Below are 27475 nucleotides of genomic sequence, written 5' to 3' on the forward strand. Positions count from 1 at the left end.
CAAGATGATGCGTGCTGTCTGGAACTCTCCATACTCAGTCAAAACGAGGTGACGATTATTCGACTTTGTTATGAATTAGATGATTAGTCTGAGAACGGACGCAACAGTTTCCAATAATGAGGGTGTGGCGGTGTATCTGGATTGAACACGAGCTGTGGATGTCTCAGGAGGGCCTGAACCGAAGTTGACTCTTCTTCACACCAACCGGCTCGCCGTCCTGAAAGGCCATCAACATCTTTAGGCGGAATTAAGGGACATGGGAGGAGGCAAAAGTGTTGGCTGGCGTTAGGGTCTCCTGGAGGTGGCTGGTGATGTTCACATGCCCCACTTAGAAGTGGATGTGAAAAAATAAGAAGATATCAACAATCATCAGGAGGTATATGTAATTTCAATGTGGGCCCTGGAACAAGCATTTTTTCCCATAATGATAAGGTTAATCAGCCATTAAAAATGTTTGCATTTCAATGTGTTTTTTTTAATTTCATGAATATTCCTATATAGGAAAATAAAATATTCAAGAATTTTATTGCCGTGGCAAATTAAACTACAATCAATGTTGAATGTTTTTTATTTTCCAAACCGCCTATAAACATTTCTGATCTAAAAAAAGAATACAACAGGCTTAAATCTAGAAATGTATTGATTTATAATATTTCATAAATGTAAAATACAAAATAAATGTTTCCCAAAGTTGTAATTATTGTAACAAACATGAGTTAAATGCTAATTTTGTGATAGTAGGGTACTGGGGTAACATTTTAGGAATCAATGTGTTTTTTAAACAATAAACAACAAAATAAAGCTAGAAAAATTGAACATTTTATATAATTCAAATACATGTATTTAACTCTATACTATGCGTGGAAAATACTAACTACATAGCTTCACTTTTTTACACCTAATTTATTATGAATACGTGTATATTGAAAATCAAATGGTGTAAAACCGGCAGACAGAAAAGTTGAATTATTGATGCATAGTTTCCACAAATTTGCAATGATAAATAAATCTTATATTTTAGGAACAATAAACTCCGCTACATCTCAAACTTGAGCTCTCAGTAACATCAGATTAACAAACCAAACAAAACAATTAAAATAATAAGTATACAATTAGATTAATTTCTGATTTAATGTTCTTTAGTGTATTAATTTGTTATCCATTTCTTATCGTTTATGTTGAATCCCAGATAATATAAAAATTGAAAAGATGCCTAAATTCTCAACAAACATAATACATATTTCATAACTGTCATCAGGTTAAAGATTAGTATATGATTATGTGGAAACTATACATACAAGAGAATTAAGAAAATATAAGATTGTTTGAAAAAAATTCAATAGTAGCACCAAAAACATACTTTTTAAAACCTTAGACATGAAGATATGCATCGTATAATTTCGCTTATAACAACGAGACTAGATTAACAGTTACTACGCATTTTGTTGCAAAGCGCAGTCTAGCAGATACACATTTTAGTAAATTTAAAAAATAATTTTGGAAATGTCTTTATACCTAGTATCACTCATAAATTTCAGCATAAATAACATAACAGCGGGGAAAGATTAGAAACAAAATAAATTTTATCAAGTGTACATGGAAAAACAAATATGACATTATAGCTTCTAAATCATAAACTCAAATGAAAAGAGCTTTTGCTATGTTAAAAGAAAAATAGTACATACAAAAACAGTGGTTATTAACTATCACATAAACCAGCTATTACCTACATCCTTATTGATAATTTTTATTTACTAAAAATACAGCAAATATTGAGCCAAACACTATTTTTACAAGTATTTATTTTTAGGAGGGCAAAAAACAACAATTGAAACAGTTTTTTTTTCAAAAGCTGATCAATACATTGGTTTTGCAATTATGTACTATTTTACTGCTGTATAAAACGGTAGTCTTAACAAAACTTTGTAAAAAACATTAATTTTAATTATCATTTTCAAAATAAATTGAAACACAAATTTCTTAGTGCTTGCTGAATATTTGCTCTTAAAAATATGGTGGGTATTCTTAGAACAATCTTAAATCTAATTATTATCATTTTTATTATGAATTTAATGTGCTATGCACAAGTTCAAAGTGGGAACCATTTGTGAGAGCTTAACTGAGCCCAGTTGGTTTATAAAATACTATAAAAATCTGAAAAAAAATCAACATAAAACCGCATAACCTTTATTACGTTTAAAAATAAATAACTTTTAATCTTGCAGTTCAGAACACACAGAGATTATTGATAAAAGTGTCAGAAAAATTTAATCTGAGTGGATTGTTGAAAATAAACTACATTATTGAAAACACTGATAAGATAAAACTGTTGTAATACAATAATATCAACACAGCTAAATAATAAAATAAAGTTTCAGACTTTGAACAACAAATGATGCAGTTTTCCAACAGGGTCCATGTTATATTAACATTAAACAATGTTTAGTAAACAAGAGCAGTGACTTAAGCCAAAAATTAAATATAATTTATGTCATAGAAAGCGGTAATCTCAACCACAAAGCATAACATTTTTGACTGATTCTCTTATTTAACTCTTGGAAATATTCAGAACGGTTGCCAACTCCAACGAAATCATCACTTAATTACAACATCTTAGCTGAAATAACAAATTTCCTCTCTCAAATAACTACTACTACTCTCAAATAACATTGCTATAAAAAACAATATATTATGCCTAAATATTAAAATGGTTCAAAACTTGAATAAGTATACATTTAGCAAACAAGGGTATAGGATTTTTAAAAATGAATAAATATTAATATGTGCTCTAAAGTCTTATTGTCTTCAGAAAGGAGTTTCAAAAGATTGCACATCCCAGACAAAAATAATATAATAGTTGTTGTTCGCATTTAATCCTTCATGTATGGGTAGGCATATTCGGTAAGAGGGACAAACGTTTCTTTAATCGCTTGAGGAGATGTCCAGCGCAGAATATATTGGGGGCTTCCTGCCTTGTCATTGGTTCCCGACATTCGGCCACCACCGAATGGCTGCTGGCCGACGACGGCTCCGGTTGATTTATCGTTAATGTAAAAGTTTCCTGCAGTCATTTTAAGTTCTTCTAGAGCGTGGCGCACGAACTTCTCATCCTGAGCAAACACGGCCCCTGTTAAGGCAAATTGAGTTGTGGAACCGACATATCGTAAAGCTTCCTCTATATCTTTATCTTTGTAAACATACACTGATAAAATAGGCCCAAAAATCTCTTCCGTCATGATTTTATCTGTAGGATCTTTACATTCTACTATTGTCGGCTCCACAAAGTATCCTTTACTGTCATTGTACTTTCCTCCTCCGATGATTTCAACATTGGATGACTTCGCAGCATAGTCAATGTAAGATTTAATGCGTGCAAAAGCTTTGTCGTCAATTACTGCCGACGCAAAGTTTTTAAAGTCTTGTACATCGCCAACTTTTAGTTTGTCTCGGGTTTCCAACAACCCTTTTTTTATATCTTTCCAGAGAGACTCCGGAACGTACATTCGTGAGCAGGCTGAACATTTCTGGCCGGAGAATTCAAAAGCAGAGCGGATGGTGGCATTGATGACGGATGTCACATCGGCCGAGGAATGAATGAAATGGTAATTTTTTCCGCCACACTCTCCTATCAGGCGAGGGAAGTTGATGTACTTGTTGATATTTTTGCCTACCTCCGTCCACAGCCAGTTGAATGTTGGTACGGATCCTGTGAAGTTGATACCGGCCAAGTGCGGAGAAGCCGTGATAGCATTTCCAAATACTGGACCGTCGGCCGGGACGAAGTTTACAACGCCTGGAGGAACGCCGGCCTCGAGCATGATTTTGAAAACAACCCAATTCGACAGCAAGGCTGTGTCAGAAGGCTTCCATAAAATAGAGTTTCCCATCATAGCGGGGGTATACGCTAAGTTGCCACCGATAGCGGTGAAGTTGAACGGACTGATAGCCGCGATGAAACCGTCGATACCTCGATTCCTAATAGAATTTTTAGTTATTTTCTTGTTTTCAGAAATAGGTTGGTATTTTACATTTTCTTTTAGGTAGTAAGCGTTGAGCCTGATGAAGTCAGTCAGCTCTGCAGCCGCGTCTATCTCGGCCTGGATGACAGTCTTGGCCTGCCCCAGCATGGTGGCAGCATTGAGTGTCTGTCGGTACGGTCCGGCTACCAGGTCTGCAGCCTTCTCCCAGATCTTCAGCCTATCCGCCAGACTGGTCTTGTCCCATTTCTTTTGTGCCTCGATGGCGGTGTTAATGGCTTGATTGATTGTTTTCGAATCTGCGTAGTAAAATTTAGCTATTTTCTTCTTGTGGTCATGGGGCATTACTTGATACCTCACTTCGCCTGTGCGGATTTCCTTCTCTCCGATGACGATAGGGACGTCCTCGACCTTGGAGGCGGTTTCCTTCAGAGCCGCCTCTAGTTTGGAGCGCTCCGCGGAGCCCTTGCGGTACTCCAACACGGGCTCATTGGCCACGGTAAACTCGGGGAGGGACAAGTCGGGCACCATGGAACCGAGCCCGCGCTCCGCCGCCCCCCGCAACTGCGCCCCGCCGGCGCGGAGCCCCTGCTTGCACAACGAAAACATCGCGACCCCTTTTCGGTAGGTAGGTACCGGCGATATTAGATAAGTGCGCGAGTTACGTAAATATTACGAAGATTCACTTTCCTTCGACAATATTATCACTGGAATCGGCGAGGTGCCAAGAAGTGCATTCGATGCGAGTTTTCTTATGACGTACAGCGCGCTGAAATAAAATCGACCGAATAATTGCTCAAATGTCAAACTAATCAACTGAAGGCTGAAGTTGTAGTTTGTGGTCACCTTTGCGCGCGGTCTAATTTTCTTCTATACCCGTTTTGAGTGATGGCGAAGTCCCGGAATATGATATAATGTTCGTTGAAGACATAAAAGAACTCGCGACTTATTACAACGATATATTTGACCCAAATTCGTTCGCCCCTCCCATGACAGACGCGAAAAACAAGACCGAAATTTACAATTCGACCACTCGAGAACAGCTGACATGCGCAAATTCCGCTCTCTTCATTCTGTCAGGTGTATTGCGCCGTCTCTTTCTTCACCCGCGAAAAGTCGAACAACTTTTATTGTTTCAATTTGTAACGATTGCAATTGGTATTAATAATATTCTACCCACACAACGAACAGAAGTACCTTTGTCCAAAATGCAAATATAAAAATGTTGCAGATGATAACATTTAGATAACACCTTTAATTAATCTTTAATCAAGAATATTCAATTAAAAAAACACAGAGGTGAATTATTATGATCGCCTTACTTTACAACAACCATATTCATTTTTGAATTTTGGCATATTGTATTAGATATCTACGAATAATGTCTAATGAAAAAATATTATGAGTATCTACCTACATATTATTATAAAAATATATGATCAGATTTTGAGTATATAGAAATCTAAATAGTTTAAAATTGGATTTAAATACATTTCAAATCATCATATCATATATCATACCCCCTGTCCACACTCGACGGTGCATAGGGCACTGCATTGGTGCACTAAATGCAGCGTTTATAGTTCATTGGTCACATGAAAGTAAGGTGATCAGCTTTACACTGAAATTGTCAAATACAACTGACTGCCCCCTGCACGAGATGTATAAATTAAATCCCAACACCATTACCCCATACGGGTCATAACTGGTAGCTCTATCGTACCACCTCAATCCTAAGAAAATCTTCCTTTCCTGTAGGGTGGTTTCAGACTGGTATAAATTGCTAAGCGTAATTATTCCTTCCATTTTGGTTGACCAGTTCAAAATCCATTTGGATGCTTTAGAGGAAGAAGAAAGCAGACAAAAAGCAGTACACAAGATAAAGGAGAGAGGGTTTAAAGAAAAACCTCACTGTCCATGATCACTGTTTTGGGAAGACCAACAAAACCAGCGGAGAAAAAACTTTTTTTGAAGTTCAATGTGCACATTGAAATATAAATTCATAGTCTTTTTGATATTTGTAATACCACACACAAGTTGCAAATTGAACTTTTAAGAAATATATTGAGTTTTTCTACTGACATTCCTTAGTGGAACTGCATTTTAATAATAATAATAAAAATATGTATTTAGTTTTATTCCACTTATATTTATAAATTTTTACCAGTGACCAGGTTTCGTCATGACCGACATCGTCAGACTCGTGGGAGACAAAACAAATTTCTATGTTATATACAAGTGCAAGCAGGGGTTGTAAGTCATGGTTTTATATGATTATGGATATAAAAGAGTTTTTTATTTAGTTATTTTTTTATATCCATAATTATATAAAATCATGATTTACAACCCCTGATTGCATTTGTGTATAACATAGAAATTTGTTTATTCTCCCACCAGTCTGACGATGTCGGTCACGACGAAACCCGGTCACTGGTAAAAATTTCTAAATAAAAGTGGAATAAAACTATATATGTATTCCTATTATTATAATTATTAAGAAATAATCTTTTAGCTTCTCGTTTTGTTTGTCTTTCCAAAAACAGAGATCATAGACGACACAGTCATATATTAGATTTATCTCTGTAAACCTATACATTATTTATATTACAAACTATACAAAAATAATAGCAGATATTTCTAAATTGATTTGGCTGAATGACACAATCCATTTCACTCCTGCCTACCTCCACCATTCATTTTTTTATAGTCTTTTTAAAAATATATGATATGAATATATAATTTATACACAATTTGTAGATTGACTATATTCCCACGCTTGTCAAGTTCAACATATTTTTAGTATTATCTGTTTTTATCTGAGTTTTTTATGACTTCACTGATAATGGCTATAAATGTATAATGTATGTTGATATTGCGACAAAATAAACATACATATATGCAAGATATTCTTATCATAGTTAAGGTAGTTTAAAATAAATTATGTAACAGATAATAGCTATAATAAATTCACAAGTGCATACCCGAATTCCAGTCATTCAAGTCCCAAATAAAATAAATTATATCCCATTAAAATATTTTCTTCTTCTTTCTATCGATCTTGCGATCTGTTTGACACGATATTAGTCTTGATTCTGCGATGCAGACGTCCAACTTTTCCTCCACCTCTTTGGTGGTCGTCCTGGTGTCAGCGTTCTACTGGGATCTCGTGCAGTACGATCTTAGGAATCCTCGCTAGGTCCATCATCTCAACGTGGTCTCTCTCGAATCGTCTTATCTGCTTACTCCATCTCACAATATCCTCTATGTTGCATGTTGGGTAAATCTCTTTAATTTGGTAATGTATCCAAAATAAAACACATTTATTGAATTTTAATTCTATTTTATTTTTTCAAATATACAAGAGGGTATATTGTGATGCGTTTAATCTTGTTAGGACATTTTCCTAACAAGTTTGAAAATGTCCTAACAAGACAAAACGCGTCACAATGTATATTCTAAAAAATAAAGTAGAATCAAAATCCAATAAATATGTTTTATTCTGAATACATTACCAAATTTAATATGGAATTCTACCAAATGTCTGCATGCACAATAAATAAATCTCTTAATTTGACGGCCTATCTCTAAAGGTTCTACCTATGATAGGTCGCAACGTTTTCATTTTGGAAGTTTTAAGGATATACTTCGTTCGAACAGTATCTGCTCTTGCTTCGATTCTGTAATTCATTATGGGTCAGATGCATGTTTTATGTATTCTGACTTTGCTTTCCACAGCATGTGCTCGTTGTCCCAAACAGTGCCTTTTAGGCATTTGGAGATAATTGCTACTTTATTAGTCTCTCTTACTGTTCTCTGACTGTATTAAACAGATCGCTACATCTAGATGTCTCCACTCCTAGGTACTTAAACTTTACGACCTGTTCCATGGATTAATCGTCTACATTTAGTTTGGCTGTGTAGATATTGTTAGACATTTTATCTTGTCGACGGATATCATCATGTTTTATCTCTGAGACGTAAGATGGAACCTATATAACATTAGTTGTAGATCCGTCTTCAATTTTTGCCAGTATCGTTGCATCGTCAGCAAAGCATACCTTTTTTTAAAAATATAAATATTCCTAAAAAAATAAATGTTTTTGAACAAATTAACCAAAGGCGCTCCAATTTCAGGGAAAGATATTCCATTGCTCCACAACTCTGTATGTTAGGAAGTTCTTTTATTCCTAGTGTGTAACATGTTCTACTATTATACCTATTTGTGTATCCTTATTTATTTTTTTAAAAAGAGAAAAAAATAAGTGCAGGTTGATTTTTATTTCTGTACAATATATTGATTGATCTTCAGGATTTTTATCTGAATGAATGAAGAATCTTGAGTGTGCGGTGGTTTGATAAGTCCTAAGGGAAGGAATGAAGTAATAAGAGAACAGACACAGCAAACTCCAGTAACAACTGCCATCAGGTGGAGGCGATACAGTTGGCTTGAGGCTTAACCACACTTGTCTAATTTACGAGGCATCAGGTTCTCAATGTCCTGGACGTCTACTGCTGAATGTTCTTCGGCAGATCGTGTCAGAACTACGGGATGCGAACCCGGCTTGGGAGGATGCACAGAAGCTGGCAGAAATACTTTGAGGATCTTCATGGACACCATATGCTCCAACTAGGGAGCGGACATGGAATGAATCATCATTAGATGATATAAAAATAAACTTATTTAATTTTGAAAAATAAAGTTGCAAAAATGTAGTTAAATGAATATATATATTTAATATGTATTTATTTATACACTTATTTTATTTATTCTAAAAATGAACATAAATATTCAAACAGTAGTTAGATTCTTAAACTATTTCTTGTACATGTACTTGATCACCTAAAAATACTTTAGAATATGACGTTTAAAATTTTTACTATTGATATAAATAAAATTTTTACAACATGCATCTCCTCTGTATGCTTAACTCATTTTCTCAATTTTTTTTTTCTCAGTTTAAAACCTACTTATTTATTTGTCCGCCTCATGGTGTAATATTCAGCGCGCTTGTCTACCATGCAAGAGGTCTCTGGTCCTATTTTTGACATGGTCAACATGAAATATTTATTTAAAACGATGCTTTTACACTAGAATGTTTCATAGTCCCTGGACTGTGACACCTAAAGTGTAAGACTGATCATCTTACCTTCATGTAACAAAAATGATCAAGATACACTGCGATTGGTGTACCAATGCAGTGCCCTATTCACCATTTGCTATGGAAAAGGAATGATGATGATTTACTTATTATTTACAGCTTTTTTTAATCATAAAAAAGAAATCGGTACTGTGATCGCAAAAAGTTGCATCTGTCACCGACACTATTTTACAGGAGAGCAAAAAGAAAGTTTCAAAATCGGTTAGGCAGGGTATTGAAAAAAATAGTTCCATGATCTTATATCTTTATCCTTATATTATTATAGCTTTAGTTTAGCTATAGCTATTCAGTACGACTGAGTGCTAGGCTCCCAATAAAGATAAATTATTCACTTTCGAGCCTGCCCTCAGTTATACCGGGGCAAAATATAGCCATATAGAATATCTCAAATAATGTTAAATATAAATTTGTAATCATCATGTTGCGCGCGTCGCCGCTGCCGACGAAAAAGCCCATACGGGCGCCAGGTGCCCGTATTTACATCATCTGCGGCCGGCGGCATGTAGCGAGTGGTGGGGGTGAGCGACCCCCACCACTCCCAGGCAGGCGGAGCGGGTGGGACGGCTGACTCACGGGGCCCGACGCGCATCGCTTTATAAGGCGTGTAATTTGTATCATTAAATCAGTTGAGTTCCTAACTCTGAACAGTTCAGACGTGTTTCATTCAGTTCTCCGCCCTGTTCGCCCTCCTGCACTTCGCTCTTCACTCCGCTCTGCCAGCTGACTACCTTCGCCTCTCTACACCACTTGGACCGGGTGGAAAGTCCTTTTCAGGGCTATTGAGGTAGACTTGCGGACGGCGCAGCTGTGCCCCTACCTTCCGACTTTGTCTTTGACTCTTGTCTGGGAGGGCGGCTTCTTGTTTACGCCGTGACGAACCAGCGCACACACGTGGTAACGCGTACGTTACAATACCATTTGAGACATTTTTTTTAACAAACTTGAAAAATGACAAAAACAGCATCTAAAGCCATTTGCCATCCCAGTACCAAAATATTTGCGTTCTTACGATTAACCCAAATATTTTAATTTTGGGGCCATTTTCAACGAAATGTAAATAACTGACTATTAGGAAATGGGAATCAACTTGGGGTTTGAACCTCGGACTGCAACACTAGCCACGGGACCACAAACTGACAGTTTATTGCATAGGTATACATATTGTTGATGTGTTAGTGCCTGTCTGTGAATAAAGTTTTTTGTAAATATGAAAACTTATTGTTACACACATATAAAACAAATGTTATTAAAGATTTTAATGGACTATACTTCTTTACCGAATTGCCACAGATAAAGAATGCATAATAAATTAGTACTTACAAAATTAGGCCTAATGATGTAAAAGTTTCTAGTCGTATGATTCAGTAATTATGAAATACGGCTGTGAAAAGATACCTTTCATAATTACATTTCGTATTTTTTTTAGAGTCATAACAGGCCAAGAGATCGCATATTTTCAAACAATCATTCAAAACATTATCAAATCAAAAAGGAAGGGACCAACCAATCAACAGCTGAATTCTTAAATAAATATTCTAAATTTAATAATACAACACTTTAAATACAGATATTTTATTTGTCCAGATATAATTTAGCAAACAGAACGATAGAATAAAATAATTACAGATATCACTCGTTAATTGATGTTTACAGTAATTATTATAATAACATATGATTTATTTAATAGCTGTTTTGTAAATTATCAATTAAATTTATGACAGAACAGAGAGCCAAATTGGGGCAGTGTAACTCTTAATGTAGGTTAATTAGTTAGCCCGCCATATAAGGATAGTTATAGCCACATAGGTGAGTGAAGGTATGTTTTACCGCTTGTGGATTGGCAAACCGCAGTAAGTAATGAGGTCCACCCGATTTGTCATTGGTGCCTGAGCGTCTAGTTCCACCGAAGGCTTGCTGTCCTACAACAGCTCCAGTACTCTTGTCATTAACATAAAAATTCCCGGCTATCATTTTGAACATATGAAGAGCTTGTTGAATAAATGCCGGATCTTCAGCAAAAACAGCTCCCGTTAAAGCGTATGGAGCATCTTTTATTATAACTTCCATTACATTATCTATCTCGTACTCATTATATACAAATATCGTAAGCACAGGGCCAAATATCTCTTCCTTCATTACCTTGTTGTTGTGATCGTGGCAAAGGATTACAGTGGGCTCTACATAGTAGCCAATCGCATCATCGCAACAACCCCCGACAAGTATTTCCAGCTCATTGCAAGTTCTTGCATACTCCAGATAAGACGCGATCCTATTAAATGCGTTTTTATCAATCACAGAAGAAGTAAAAGAATTGAATAGCGTCGGGTGGCAAATTGTTAGTTTATCAACTGCGGCAATGAGCCCAGTTTTAACAATTTCAAACAAACAGAGTGGTAAATATAAGATGGAGCATGCAGAGCATTTTTGTCCGGAATATTCAAAAGCAGAACGAATGGTATTATTGATAACTGAAGCGCAGTTTGCAGATGGATGAACGAAGTGAAAATTTTTTCCTCCCAGTTCGCCGATCATTCTCGGATAATTGCGATACCTATCGATATTGGCTGCCACTTTGTTTAGTAAAAAATTGTACGTTTTAGTGGAGCCGGTAAAGTTGATTCCGGCAAGGTGCGGCGATTGAGTGATGGCGTCTCCGAATTCTGGCCCATCGGCCGGGACAAAGTTGATCACTCCGGGTGGCAGGCCGGCTTCACGAAATATCTCAAATATCACCCAACTTGAAAGCATCGCAGTACTGCAAGGCTTCCATATGACTGCGTTACCCATTAGAACCGGGGCAGTGGCTAGATTTCCACCGATGGCGGTGAAATTGAATGGTGTGATAGCCGCCCAGAATCCTTCGCAACCTCGGTACCTGTAATAATTTTTGGTGACACTTGGATCAGGAGACAGAGGCTGGTATTGCAGCAAGTCTATCAAAAATGCACAATTCATATTGAGAAAGTCGATAAACTCACAGGCAGCGTCAATCTCGGCTTGTATGACAGTTTTCCCTTGTCCTAAGATCGTCGCTGCGTTCAGTTTCTGCCTGTAAGGTCCAGCAGCGAGACTGGCTGCTCTCTCGAATATTCTGATCCTTTCTTCCCACCCTGTTTTGTCCCAAAACTTTTGCCTAAGAGTGGAGTTTCTAATCGCCCTGTTGATGGTATCTGTATCTGCGTTATAAAATCTAGCTATTTTGGTTTGGTGCTCAAATGGCGCGACTTGATATTCGGCAAATTCCATTTTGATTTCCTCATCCCCGATCACAATGGGAATATCGGCGATTGGACAAATCATTTTACTAAGAGCATATTCGAGTTCGCATCTTTCTTTGGAGTTGCTCAAATATCCCAAGATGGGTTCGTTGCGTAGTTCTTTTTTTGGTAAATTAATTTTAGGAACTACATCGCGCTCAGAATCACAATAAAATCTCAGACACAGTTTATTGAAAAACTTTGAATTCCAAACTTTGTACCCAGTTTGTAACTTAAATATTGATTTGGACATTACTGCCCATTTATGTATACACAATTTTTTTTATCCCAAAATAAATTATTTCATCAATCTTATGTCAAATCAGTTTATTTTAAATATGTAGATACTTAAAAACAGAATGTAACGTAATTTAATTATTTCAAGTTCTTACCTAAATACAAAAAAAAAATATTTAAGTAATAAACATGTAATTTATTATTCGAGAATGATGCGTTAAAAAAAATACTAGCTAGCTTTTAAAATATGCATGTAAGTTGTGGGCCTATAATTTTTTTTTCCGAATTTTGAAATGAAAGAGGCCTGACAAGTTCCCCTTTAGATTACGAGGAATGCAAAAAATATTTTTTAAATATTTCATACTACTTTTGGCCCTTAACCAGAGCTTGAAGTTTTCAAAAAAGTCAAATTTTCGCGCTAAACCGGCAGTCATTTCGTATTTAAGTAAGAAAATCAGTCCATTTAAATTTTATAATGCGCACTGAACCTTATTAAATAAGCATTTAAGGGCGTGAGTTGCACTTTGTTTTGTAATAAATGGGTAGAATTGTTTTAATGGGCCATTGTTTTCGTCAATATTAGCCAGGCGCTCAACGGAATCAGTTCCGCGGAGTGTAAAATTATTGCGTTTCGGTAGTTCTAAAACGCATTTGAATTTGTAATGTGATTAAGTTATATCTTGACTAACAAAAAAATAATTTTATCGATATTGATAATTAACAAAATGTTTTATTTTTTTTATTTTTTATTTTTGCACCACAACAGGCCAGGAGGCCCAGATACATCACAGAACACCCAGGCTTGAGAAAAATCACAAATAATTTTTGTGTTCTCACCGGGAATCGAACCCGGAACCTTCCGTCTGTGAGTCGAGCTTCTTGACCACTACACCACGGAGGCCGGCCGTTCAGACAGTTATAAATTTCAAACCTCGGTTGAGGGCCAAAAGTAGTATGGAATATTTTTTTTAATAATTTATGTTCAATGTGATCCAAAACGCAACTTTTTAGACCCCTTTAACTTTGATGTCTAAAAGAATAAGAAACTTCATACAACATCGGCCCATCCTAATGTTAGTACATTGGGGTCTATATTCACGATAAACAGAAGAAATTGAAGTGGTAGTCTTGCAATGCTGCCAATTTTGATTTCGATAAAAAATTTATGTATCGATAGATTATCACAAGTAATTATGCATAGGATGTTCACAGTGAAATGATTGTCCTTTGTATTTTGAGAATAACATCGACGCCAAAGTTTTGCTTGACATTATTTTTTCATCCTAGGATTTTTCTGTTTTAGGGGCTCGTCAGCAGGTAGGAAAGAAACGATATGGAAGGAAATTATGAATTTACACCACAACACACAGACCAATTGAGAAATAAATCTTTGATGGTTTTTTTCTTGCAGCTGGCGGGAATCAAACCCGCGTCGACAGTTTCAAAGTTGACCGTTTAACCAACTGAGCCACGACGCCTGTCATTTATGCCATATCTTCGTCATTGTTATTGTTTTCTTTTTTACCGATACAGCATAACTTTTGAATGGGAAATGCACGATTCACCTTCTGCACTGTTCTCAAGACGATAGTAGGTCAAGAACAACAGCGGGCGTTGGTTTCCGGGCGAGTCCCACATGAATAAACCGAGAATATGCATTAATTTAGGAACTTTGTCAAAATAAAGAGGTTCGAAGAAAAAAGCAACAGCCTTCATAAGCGTAAATGTGGAAGTGACAGGATCACATACTGTGAATGTGATTTATGATGAGTTGAACCCTGCTCACTTCTTTCTCAGCTACCGGGCCGCAGACCCTTTAAAAGACTGTCCACCAAATTGTATTTAGCTGTTTTAGGATGAGCAAAAAGTTGGTGCAGGACACGGCTGAACGGAGATGATTGGATTATTACAAAAGGAAACAATAACAAAACTGTTCACATTTTAATTAATTTATTAATTATATCACTTTATAAATAGTACATTACTTAGAAATACAGGGAGGCAGTACAATGTCTGTGGGGGTACCGAGTAAAGGTTACTAAATATTAGAGCGTTCACCTTTTGGCAAATGGCTTGCCAAATGCCCATAATTATAATTACAAAAGCGATTACAAAAATCCATTTACTTTATTACAATGTCAGTAATTATGATTAAACTTAAAATAATATTTACAAAGATGTAAAATGCACTTATTAATAATTAGCGGAATTAAAATTAAGAGGAGCACATTATTAGTGGACAGTTTTGATTGGATCATTTTCAAAAACCAAAGAATTGCAGAATTCAAAAAATAATCACGGTGATTCAAACATTATTAGAAAATAAAGCATGAGGCATTTTCATTTACGCATATTATTTTTTAAGTAACGAGATAATGCATCAATTTATAGTAAAATAGGATTCAGTATTTTGTACCCGTATGTGACGTAAAATTATATTTAATTTTTGTACCGTGTTATTTCAAAACCGTGTAAAAAGAGGTTCCGGAGTATGGTAATCAAATAGTTTTTCATATAAAGAAGACTCTATTTACATATTACGAATTTATTGATTGAATAAATATAAATTTACCAAACAAAAACAGGATATTTGCATAAAATTTCACAACAAACAAATATTTCATATAAATATTCTAACTCGATTTTTTTTATTGTTAAATTAGTATAAACGATTTTTCAAAATGTGCATTATTGAGTATCCACAAATTGTGTGAATATAAATATTTATTTGCATAGTTGCGATTCAGCAGGACCTCAATTTAAGTTTCCATTATGAGGCATTTTTATGCATGGTGTTTTAGGGCCGGGCTGCGAAACTTCTGAGGAATATTCCTCATGATAAATTATTTTAAAAATCCCAGTAAATTTTTTGAAAAACCCAGTTTTTTTTAAGAAAACAATTAATAACTATAATTTGAAAATCCTTTGTGTTTCGTTGGTCAAATAAGTTTTTAATTAAAAAATGCAATTTTCCAAAATGAATTGAATATTTTTAAAAGTACGTCATAAAAAATGTTCCTCTGAAGTTTTTCAGAATAGCCTTGAATAATATTTTACTGTAAATAGAGCTTTCTATATTTATTTTGGTAGATTTTCATCAAAACGATCCAGTTAACCATGTACCTCTTAAACATGCAAAATATCATAAAATTATAACACCATCATTTAACTATCAAACTGTATACGAAACGTTTGTATTTGATTGAAAAAAATTTTAACATCTGATAAAAAGAATTTATTTATTTAAGAATGAAAAAAAAAATTGCCATTTTAAACGACTTATTGATACAGTCACAACCAGCAATATAAATTTTCGTCACAGTCGAATCATGAAAACATTAAAAATATATATTTACATTATTATTTTTTTACGTGAATATTTAAATTTAGTATTCATTTTCAGTTAGCGTAAATAACTGTATTAGAAAATGGAAATCGAGATGCGGTAGACTGGAGAGCGAACATAGGATCCCTGATCTGGAGTTCGCAACTCAAATTTTTCTGGTACTAATAATAATTGATATGATAAATTTGAATATTAACAACATGGATTTGTTTTGTTTGCGTAATGAGTTTGATGATTGGAACGATGAAGATACAAATTCATAAATTACGAGTAAAAGTGTGTGTGTATAGATGGAAAAACATTATAGAACTACACGCAAAGGTAATTTCCATTTTTAAAGGTACATAAAATAATCACAGTGTGATTAGCACGGTTTTTTTTTTGCTGAAGACTTTTGCAATGGAATGTGTAAACTTCACACTTTTAAAGATGTTAAGTTCACACTTTCAAAGGTGCAAAGTGCACACTTTTAAAGATGCAAAGTTCACACTTTTAAAGGTGTAAAGTTCACATTTTTAAAGGTGTAACGTTCACACTTTTCAAAGGAGTAAAGTTATCAATTTTAAAGATATGTAGTTTACACATAAAAAAGATGTAAAGTTCACACTTTTATAAAAGCAAAATTAATAATTTGAAAGGTGTAAAGTTTACACATTAGGAGGTGTAAAGTTTACACATTCAAAGGTTTAAAGTTCACACACATAAAAGTGTAAATTTCACACTTTTCAGGGTTTACATGTTTTTCCATGGATATTTTTTTCGGAAGCAATATCAATAGAATGTAAGATATACACATATTTATAATAGTATATTTACGTATCTCTAATCTAATTTTTTGACTATTGAAAAAGGCATCAAAATTTTGGTTCAAACCAATTAAATTAATAATAAACCTCTAATACATACAATATTCTACATTATCATCAGGAGTTATGTAATAATTAACTGGTTAATGATAGTTAAAACAAAAATTTGCATTCAAATTGTGACAACAGAAAAAAACAGAATAAAATCAAAAATATTTTTTTATTCAGTTTGCACTTAATTTAAGTATTTTAATTGATATTTTACGATGCGATATCACAAATATAATAGGTATTTAAATTTAATAAAACAAACTCGCATCATAATAATAATTCGAGAAGACATTTATGAAGAATACAGTTCTGTGTGTGAAACAGAATCTACATTTGGAATAACCAGACGTATGTCAAAATTTTTATAGACAAGGCTAGATTTTACTCTTCAGGGAGTAATCAAGATTGAAATTTATTGCAACAGAGAAGGAAAACATTTTTGAAGAGTGTTGTAAATAATTCACTGTTGTAAAATAGGAAACCGATTGTGGTAGAGCGGTGTTCGAACCACTGACCTCTGATCCATGAGTCTAGCCACAGGACCACAACTCGGTTCATTATTGTAAAAGCTTAGACTTCTAAATGTTTTTTCTCTCCATAAATTTCAAGATTTTATCTTATTTATCTAGAATGAATTTGAATTTCCACTCTTTGAATGCATATCAAAATGACTACTATGATAATTATTGCTAAATTATATATGAAAACCATCTCTATGATACTGCAAATGTGTAAATGAAAATGGCAGTATTTTCTTCCAAATGGAATATTTATAGGAATACTGAATGCAATTTTACACAATAAAACTGTGTAACTTGGAATTATATAATAAATGCATTAATTAAAGAAATCAAGGAGAGGAATGACTCATTTTAATATTAAAATGGACAAAAATCACGACAGTAGCATATTGAAGAAAATACACGAGAGACCTATCATACTAAAAACAAAAAAAATATTTTTACTAAATTTTATGTAAATTAACAAAATATGCGTGAAAAACTAATTGTATATGGAAGGCACAAATCAAAACATCCTTATTTTTTGGAATGTCACTTCTGATTACACCGCAGTTGATGGTTTGAAGTAAATCTTATTTATTATGAATTTTTAAAGCGTCGTCAAACATTTTACTAAATGGTATCAAATATTTGTATATAACCACAATCCGTCTTTTCGGTTACACAATTGATTTAATAAATAATACTCTTTTGAATGGAAAACTAAAAATAAAACATTCAAACAATTTTTATATCCCGTTAACAGTAATTATAATAATACTTAAAATGATAATAAATGGATAAGAATTCTATATGGAAATACTATATCCACGAATGAATCTAAATTTTTACCAAATAATATCAAACCCGCTTTTTTAAAAAATAACAATATCGATAAATTATTGTTTAATAAAAAAGACAAAAATACATTATTAAATAATTAAGGTGATTACCAAATAAAATGCAATTCTTTTCGTTCAGTTTATGTTGGAAGAACATCAAGAAATTTTGATATTCGTGTTAAAGAACACATGCGGTGTCTTCACAATAACAATTTCTCCGAATTCACAAATCAATTTTAGTTGGTGTCTCGATGAAACCGGTAGACAGAAAAGTCGGTAACTGGTTATAATACAAATATTCAATAACATTCAATCTTATTTGTATTTTATAGGGACACGATATCTCCTCCTACCCTATAATTACTTCAGTTTCACGTAGGCTTTAGCCGTCATTCACTACCAATGTCTTTTGGACTGATTTCCTAAATGAGAGATACAATTTTGACGGATATAGCCAGCTTAACTGTGAACGTGTTAATTTGAGTTAGTTATGCAACACAGTTTTTATTTTTTTAAATTATTGAGGTTAAGATTTGAAGAAAATGCAGGTTTATGATTTTAAATGATAGGTCTTGTTTAAGCTATTCTAAGAACGATAGAATTACTATAATATTTACATGTCTTAGCCCTTAAATGCGAGGAATAGGCTTTCATTGTATTCCAAATAAATAACGCATCTATACGCAGTGAGCAAAACTTAAGGATTAAAAAATTTAAAGCCATTGTTTAAACTAAGTTATCGTAATACAGGTGAACTTAGGTGAATATAAAGATGTATAATGATGACTTGAATGTATTTAAAACTAATTCTTATCTAAATTAAAAAATAAAGAAAGATTAACATACATAATTGGATCGAGAGCAAAAACGCATAGCCAACACAGTCCTACATTGTCCAATGATACATTTAAGGCAACAATAGATAAAATTATTCACATGAGAATAATTTGATATTTTATTACATACGGCTGACCGAGAAAGTCAAAGTTGTTTTTCTCAGTTTGCCGTGGCACACAGCAGTGTAATTAAAGCATTTTTTGCCAAGCAGCATCACGTCTGTACAAGATGAAAGTCTGCTAGAGAATAAAAGCACAGAAGGCGGGTTGGAACCCACGGGTTGAAATGCCATTTCCTGAGCGCTAGTAACGTGTCTATTTAATTATACGTCTAATATTGCATAATCGTATTTTAACATGTAAAAAATAAACAACTTAGTTTGTCTTAAACTCACATTTCAAGAGGTTGCTTTAACCGTATGACGCATTGCTCATTAGGCATTTTACCATCAATTTAAAAACCAATACTGAATGTGTTTTAAGTGCCATTTTACATCAAAATAATATTCAAGCCGATAGACATCAATATATTACGCAATTATATTTTTTGCACCAGGCAATAAAAGTATAGCTAAAATTGACATATAAATTATTTTGGTGTTCAATACATCATTTTAAGTCATTTTTGTGGAAAAAATCCAACCGTAGCTATGAAATTTACTAAATTTATAAATATGAGGTAAAAAATCTGAAAAAACAAGAATGTTTACATTTTCAGTCTTTCAAAGGGTCTTTCAGGAATTTCAAAGGTTTTTTTGAGTCCATTTTACATTATTCAAATTTAAAATGAAAATGCTTACAGTGTAAAAATGTAAGTTTGAAAAAATACAACTTCTAGTGATTTAAGTAAAAAATCAGATGGTTCCTGAATAGGACGACGAAAATTATGGTTTAGTGCGATCGCTTAACTCAGCTGATGGCTTTCTAAATGCTGAGACATCCAAATTTTCAACACCTCATTATCGTCTCTGTTTAAAAATATCTAAATGAGAAAAAAAAATTGAAATCGGCACACCGGAACCTCTTCTCACACGGGGCAAACATTCCATGAACCGTGTAAAAAAGATAAATAGGATACTTAAAAAAAGAAAATGTTGGATAGGTATCCTGATATAAAAATCATTTCTAGATTTAAAAAAAAGGAAATTGAGAATTTTTGTATTTAGTGTACCTTAATTTTATTTAAAAAATCGCAATAAAGATAACACATCCCTTGCGAATACCTCTCTGCGCCTAGTAAGTGAAAGAGTAATGCGGAGAATTCCAAAAACGAAAAGTTAAATTATATTACTATTACGCATTGCAAACAATTTTTTTAAATTTTTTACCGTGTTATTTCAAAACCACGTAAAAAGAGGTTTCAGTGTATAGTCCTCCTTAAAACTGGTTATCCCAGTGAGAAGGATTCCCAAATCAATTTTGTATACATTTTTATACATAAAGGAAATTAAAAAAAAAATAAAGTCATTTTTTCATCTCTTGAAAAGACTAAATGGCATAACTAATTTCTGCTGACAATATTTAACATAAGCTGGTTTAAGTGATCATATTAATTTGAAGAATACGATGAAATCATGTTTTAAAACCTAAGCGTAGATATTAACTTTCAGCATTCCGGATGCGTTTTTGCGTATCTATATCCAAGCGTTGTCGGATTTTTCATTACGTTTTAATAGTCTAGCGAATTACAAGTAAGTTTGACTGGTCGGCGGCGGCTCAGTCTCAGAACAGGAGGTCCCCGTCGCCCTTGTGCGTTTCGTGGCTCCAGTTGTGAGACTCTACAACCTCGCATGGCACAGGGTGGTCATCCGTCGGGCGGGGAGCATCCGGAGAGCCGGGGTCGCTGGACGCGTCCTCCAAACTGCTCGCCGCATCTGGAATGCGAAAAAGTATTAAAATAAAGAAATGACAAAAACTTAAGACGTATTTCAATTTGTCTCGTCCGATTTCTTGGAGAAACCGAATGTTGCATGGGTTGAATCCATTTTGATCGTCTAGTTTGTCGATGAGAATTTATCGTAATGGGCTAACGTTTGCCTATTTGAGACTCTGCTGTTGTTCCGAGGTAAAAAATAATTTGAAAAAAAATGTACGAATAAGACGAAGTAAACTGTACCTCCGTTTGAAGAGGTGATGCTGGCATTCCCGTTCTTCGCACCATCGGTTCCAGGGTGTGACTGCGTCCGGGTTACTCCGAGTTGGAAGCTGTCGGCCTGAAGGGACACCTTTGACGGTGTGTACGTGGACAGGAAGCCGCCCGCAGCTGCAGGAATAAGGGAGGTAAGCTCTAGCGATACGGGGACGGACAAAGAAAAAAAAAACTAGCTAAAATAGCATAATAGGGAGATGGGAAACAAATGTAACTATATTTAACAGAGATAGAGACTTTTCCAGAAGGCGATATGTAAGTCTAGGCATTTATTTTATATTATATTATTTGAAAACATACATTCATTCGTATTATGAAATGAAACATAGATATTTAGCTTTTAAAAGACCGTGCTGAAAATTCCCCCTGCAAATGGTGCTGTATTGTGTTACATTACGCAAAAGATGAGATATTTTGAAATACAGGTATTTCAAAACAAAAATTAAACATACTTATATAAAATTATATGCTGTTTAATAATCTATTTTCCATCATTTATAAAAGTAATCATATAATTTAAGCCTGTTATAGCAAAATACGACTTCATTATTATTAAAAAAATAAGAGAAATATCAAGTCTTGTATTGTATATAGATTTATGTGAAAAGAGACAAATAAAAAAAATTAAAAACAAGATTATGTTTCACATCAATATTTAAATGAATATTTTCAACTAGGGATACCTTGAGTGATTCTTCAATCAGGTAACAAATTTAACTTCAATAAAATTTTAAACTTATAATATTAGAAATCAAACAGTGATTTGAGTCTACTGAACACTTTATTTTGTTTTTACAAATATAAAAATATAAAAACAAAAATTTCGTGGCAATTTTTTCGCCTTGTTAGGGCATTTTCAAATGAATGTGAAGATTATTATGCTTATATGACGCGTAATTAATAGATGAATCATGTTACAATTGCATTTATATATTTTGATAAGAAATTCTTAAAAATAGAAATATTGTATAATAATATGTTTATATAAATTTCCTCATAATATTTCAATCATGTTTTAAAATTAAAATGAACAGCCACCTATTATAATATTATTGATTTATTTTTTTTTCGACAGCAATTATCTTAAGTTACAAAACTATAAAGCTTCATTATTATCTCACAATACATACTTGTATGTCAATAAATACTTACTTTGTTATATTTTCCCCGAAATTCAAAAATAAATACCTAAATTCCCCATTACATATTAAACACTTAGCCTCGCCCTTAACCATTGGTTTTTCCCTCAAATATGATTAATGTACATGCTATAGTTGATAAGATTATTTTTATTTTCTACTTAAGTACCTTGAATTATATAACTATATAAGGACATTCAATCCATCTAATCTTCACATTCGTTTGAAAATGCCCTTACAAGGCGAAACAATTGTCACGAAATTTTTGTTTTTATATTTTTATATTCGTAAAAATAAAATAAAGTGTTCAGTAGACTCAAATCAGTGTTTGATTTCTAATATTGTAAGTTTAAATATGGAGTTCTACAAAATAAACACCAAATCAATCAATAAATCAATTCAATAAAATTGTATAATTTTTTCAGTAATTAATTTCATATGCTGTAAGGACCCAGTGCTCTGATTTCAAATAATTTTTCTTAAGCTTTGAGCCCATTCGGACCCCTCACGCTTTAGCGTTGTAGCCTAGCCGGTGATGATTGGTTTTGTGAATGGAAAATCAGGGTCGCGGGTTTGGGAAGACAAATTCGCATAAAAACTCTTTAATTTTTTTTTTTTTTAAATAACCGATTCACTATATGCAGCTTGTCGAATAGCCGTAAACATTGAAGAAATCCAGTTATTATCTTTGGTATTGCTTTCTAAATAATGCTTTATCTTCTCCTTCCAAATCGGTCCCTCAATGCTGAGGATCGTGATCACCATGGGCACTTCTGATTAGTTTGTTCCACTCCGGTCTGTCCTCAGCCCGACGAACTGACTCATAAAATTTTAGCCACCTTTATTTGGTCAGTACATCTATATGGGATTCTACCCCGGCTTCTCCTACCTTCAACTCGGCCAGGCATTATTGCCTTTTCTAGATTGTCTGGCTCACGTCTAGCAATATGTCCAAAGAAAGACAGTATCCTTCTCAAACACACCACTGACAGACGAGTTGTAATATGGAGCTCTTCCATTATCGATGCATTCGTCCTTCTGGTTGTCCAAGGCACACGCAGCAGCCTTCTCCAACACCACATCTCGATGCATCGATCTTCTTCCTCTCGTAGGCACGCATTTTCCACGTTTCAGCCCCATATAGGACAACGGAGAATACCAGGGCATAATGCTTTATAGCTTATCTTTATTTCCACAGTAAATATAATGTACAAGATGAGTCCAATAAATACACGAATTGATCTAATATGGCGGCTACGACACGGTGTATAGCCCCGGCCCACTAGTTCACGTGTTGCCTGACAAGCCAATGAGCGGTCAGTACTCGTATGACTGTGAAGCTGTACACACTGTGCTTCTAGCGTTTGTTTCTCTTGTGTGTGTTTTAGCTGTCCGTCGAAATGGAAATTGATGAAATCACTGAGCAACGACTCAATATCAAGTTTTTGGTAAAGCTTGGGAAAAGTTCGCAAGAAATTACGGATATGTTGAGTGCTGTTTATGGCGATAGTGCTCTGAAGAAATCATCAGTTTTTGAGAGGATAAAGCGTTGGCCAAGAAGACGCCAAGGATGATGCGAGATCTGGACGACCTTCAACCTCTTGTGTTGATGAAATCATTGATCGAGTGAGGTCCATCGTCTTTACTGGTCGTCAAAAAAATGCGGATGATTGCTGATGAACTAAACTTAGGTAAATCAACAGTGCACACAATTCTAACTAAACATTTGCGTTAAAAAAATCTCTGTGTCAAAATCGTGCCCAAGTTACTGACGCCGGATCATTCAGCATTTGTTGTCTGTGTGAAATGCAAAATGGTGATGAGGGGACATCACTGGGAGGATGTGGAAACAATAAAACAAGAAACGACGAGGAAACTAAAAAACCTAACTGCCAAGGACTTTCAAGGGTGCTTTGAACACTGGAAAAGAAGATGGGACAAGTGCCTAGCGACGAATGGAGAGTATTTTGAAGGAGACAAAATTAATGTAGATGAAATATTGAAAAATAAAGTTTTTATGACCCTAGTTCGCGTATTTATTGGACACACCTCGTATGTACAGTATATTTATTTATTTATATATTTTTTATTGAATAACATGATATAATAATCACGAGGATTAATATTGCGAAACTATGAATCTACTGATCTAGAATTAAAAAATAAAGTAAATTAGTTTGGATTATTTGACTATCTATAGACTATATCTATAGATAAAGCTAAGTTCAGAGAAAAATAAATGACACACTATTAATCTGGTATGCTAGATAAGAAATTTTAAAATACTATTATTACATAGATTATGATTTATGACTTAGAAATGATACAACTATAGATAGTACTAATTATTACAGAATGGATCATAAATTTTATCAAAAAATGTAATTCAACAAAAATTTGGAGATAACTTTTACAGCCATTCTAAGAATGAAGAAATTTGCCATTTGTTTTCTGTGCCCAGGTGGATGATTAACTCATTAACCCATTCGTGATCAGTTGCAAGTCATTTCTCATAGAGTACCCATGTAATTGTGTTAGCTCTTAATGAAAATTTTGCTCTTTTGACATTTCAAATGGTATTTTCAAAAGGTTTTTCATATTCATAGTTCATGTTATTTATTTACAGTTCACAAACAGTAAAAAATATATAAAATAATAACACTAAACATCTATAGTGTTACTTACAGGGTGTTCTTTAAACCCTGTCACATCCGAAACCACGATGATCAGTATGAGCAAGAAGATATATTGGCACATGAAAATAATTTTTTAGAACAAATAAAATTTACATAAATAAAATATCAAATAAAACAACTGGTTGCCTACTTCTGCAGGGGAGAAACGAGAAGGGGGGAGGGGGGAGTCTGATACACTGTCAAGCGCGCGGTCACGCCCCCCTCGCTTCTCCCCTGCAGAAGCCAGCAACCATTGGTTTTTTGAAATATTTTATTTCTAAAAATTTTCTTCATTCTAAATATTTTTTTAAATATGCTATGTCTTCTTGCCCATACTGATCATCGTGGTTTCGGATGTGACAGGATTTAAAGAACACCCTGTATAGAGCAGAGTTGCGACTTCAGTGTATAAAAATGTTTTTCTTTACGAAATGTAAAAACAGAGGAGGTTAGTAAACCATAAAACTAACTGTAATTAATTTGTTTGACTTTTTTTCAAAAAGTCTTACATTTTATAAAGTTCATGAAATTAACTAACTATTTATGTAAAAATATTGTTTTTGTGAGAACATTTTTTTCCGGAGGCTCCCAGGGAAAGGGGAAACAATTTTTGTTAGTTTTGAAAAAAAAAATAAGTAATTTTGATTTTAGTTACTCCGTAGACGTCGCTTAGTACGCAACTGCCAATTTAAATTCAATTTTGCCGTGTTGTGTCGTTTGTAAGCGTTAGTACAGCTGGGATTAAAGGGGAAAAGGGTGGGATCACATGTCATGTCTATAGGTAGCGAATTCATAAATAATATTATTTAAGAATTCGATTATTTTATTACCGTCTGTCAGATTGTTCAATAAAACAAGGTGGACATTTTGTTAGTATTGCCAGGGATGTCGAATATTTTATCCGGCTTTCTATTAATAAGCCTTGGTATAATATTAAACGGTACTAATTTATTTAATTACTTAACGATTATTTAATGTTTTTTTTTATGTTTGCCTAGTAAAAGTACCTGTTTTTCCAGTCCAGTAAAACATATTTTGTGGTAAAACATAATACAAAATTATATTTTATTTGTGTTATGATAATATATTATTATATTATTCGCGGTCTGGCAACATTAGTGGCGACCCACTACACGCATGCGCGCAGGCGGGATTTCAGACAGGAGGGGGCAGACTGGCAGACTTTTGAACACAGTACGATGTACGCGAACTTGATTCTACGCGCCTTCTGGTGTACTATAATTCTAACTTGAATTCAGTGGAAATGCTAGCTTGAGGTTCAGCGGACAGTGGGTTAAGCCATGGACTCCGAATCAAGCGGGTATTGAGCACAAGATATTGATAGAGTGATAAATATATTATTTCGCTTCTTCTGGAATACTGAAATAAAAAATAAATAAATATTCAAATGATATATGCATATCTTACAACGCAACGTTCATTGTATTTACTAAGCAGTCAATTGAAGTCATTGAGGTGTATACCTAGAGTAAACATGAGCGTTCGAAATATGTTCCCTCAACCTGCGGCCAATTGGCATATGTTTGATAGAACGGACTTCAGTCTGTTGCGAGTAGTCCCTGGATACTTTTAAACTTTTGTCTCCTAGCAATTACTAAAATGCCTATATGTACGTTAAGATACTGCAGAAATCGATCTGGAAAAGCGATAGTATAAGCTTTCACCGGTAAGTAATGTTTTTATCTTAATCAATACTTCTTTATAATAGCTATTTTAATGTTAAAAAACGTCTTATGTTATAAGAACTTATATCTCCTGTGTCTGTTCTGCTCAGTTAGTCAGGCGTACAGTGAAATGATAAACAAAGGTGACGCATATGCGGAAGGGAGCGACATACTGAATAGAACTTACAGTAGACCGATGTAAACAGTCCGTGCTTTTTACTGTACTACTTGTTTTGCTTGTCAAAGTCGACGGGATATGACGTGACGATACCTGCTTCCTCCGCTGGTTATTCCTTTCCTTTGGGGACGATTTTTAAGCTCAGATTTCTAATACTGTGGTGATGGTGGCTTTCTTTGAATGGAAGAGGTTTTACGAATAACCAGAAATCACCGTTTCAGGGTAGGCGTAGGCAGAGAGGATAGAACGCCATATCTATCTGACTTTGCATACAAACCTCGCTTCCTCTAAATGCATACAACTTCTCATGCACACACGCACACTTATAATTCCATTTTTTTCCATCTTCTTATTTTGCATTTGTTGGATTTGGTCATGCCATATCTTCCTCATTTTCTGCATCCATCAACACATTACCACATTTAGGAATAACTTTGAATAGAGAGATAATGTAATACTATTTAAACGTTATTGGTGGTACCACATTTGACAAGTGGAATTTCAACAACATAAGAATGATTTTAAAAAGTTAACAATAAAAATAATTTAAAAAAAACACAATAATAATACATCGAACAAAGAACTAGTGAGTATGGCAATTAAGTGAACATGTAACAGCACAAAAAGTAAACGATAAA

The 27475-nt window shown here is 34.1% G+C and overlaps 2 protein-coding genes and 1 pseudogene across 3 annotated transcripts in view; all 3 read right to left on the reverse strand.

Annotated features, from left to right (window-relative positions):
• Positions 1–552: 552 nt before the first annotated feature.
• Positions 553–5352, reverse strand: LOC148270787 (delta-1-pyrroline-5-carboxylate dehydrogenase, mitochondrial-like). The gene has a single exon (XM_088242193.1). It carries the CDS (start codon positions 4584–4586, stop codon positions 2871–2873), a length of 1716 nt encoding a protein of 571 aa, XP_088098319.1. The 5' UTR covers positions 4587–5352; the 3' UTR covers positions 553–2870.
• Positions 5353–10697: 5345 nt separating this feature from the next.
• On the reverse strand, positions 10698–12719 carry LOC148270788 (delta-1-pyrroline-5-carboxylate dehydrogenase, mitochondrial pseudogene; annotated as a pseudogene). Its single transcript, XR_015825282.1, has one exon. The product of XR_015825282.1 is annotated as a delta-1-pyrroline-5-carboxylate dehydrogenase, mitochondrial pseudogene (transcript).
• Positions 12720–18676: 5957 nt separating this feature from the next.
• The window catches only part of LOC148270789 (uncharacterized), a gene marked incomplete at its 5' end in the record, with an annotated part of 54995 nt that continues 46196 nt past the window's right edge, over positions 18677–27475 (reverse strand). The window contains 2 exons of the mRNA XM_088242195.1: positions 18677–20885; positions 21128–21274. Of these exons, the coding sequence (XP_088098321.1) occupies positions 20734–20885; positions 21128–21274 (299 nt within the window). The remainder of the gene's footprint in view (positions 20886–21127; positions 21275–27475) is intronic.

This window comes from Micrasema longulum, unplaced genomic scaffold, assembly GCF_059751315.1.
Source record: "Micrasema longulum isolate JH-2025_06_02 unplaced genomic scaffold, ASM5975131v1 h1tg003405l, whole genome shotgun sequence".
NCBI lineage: Eukaryota > Metazoa > Arthropoda > Insecta > Trichoptera > Brachycentridae > Micrasema > Micrasema longulum.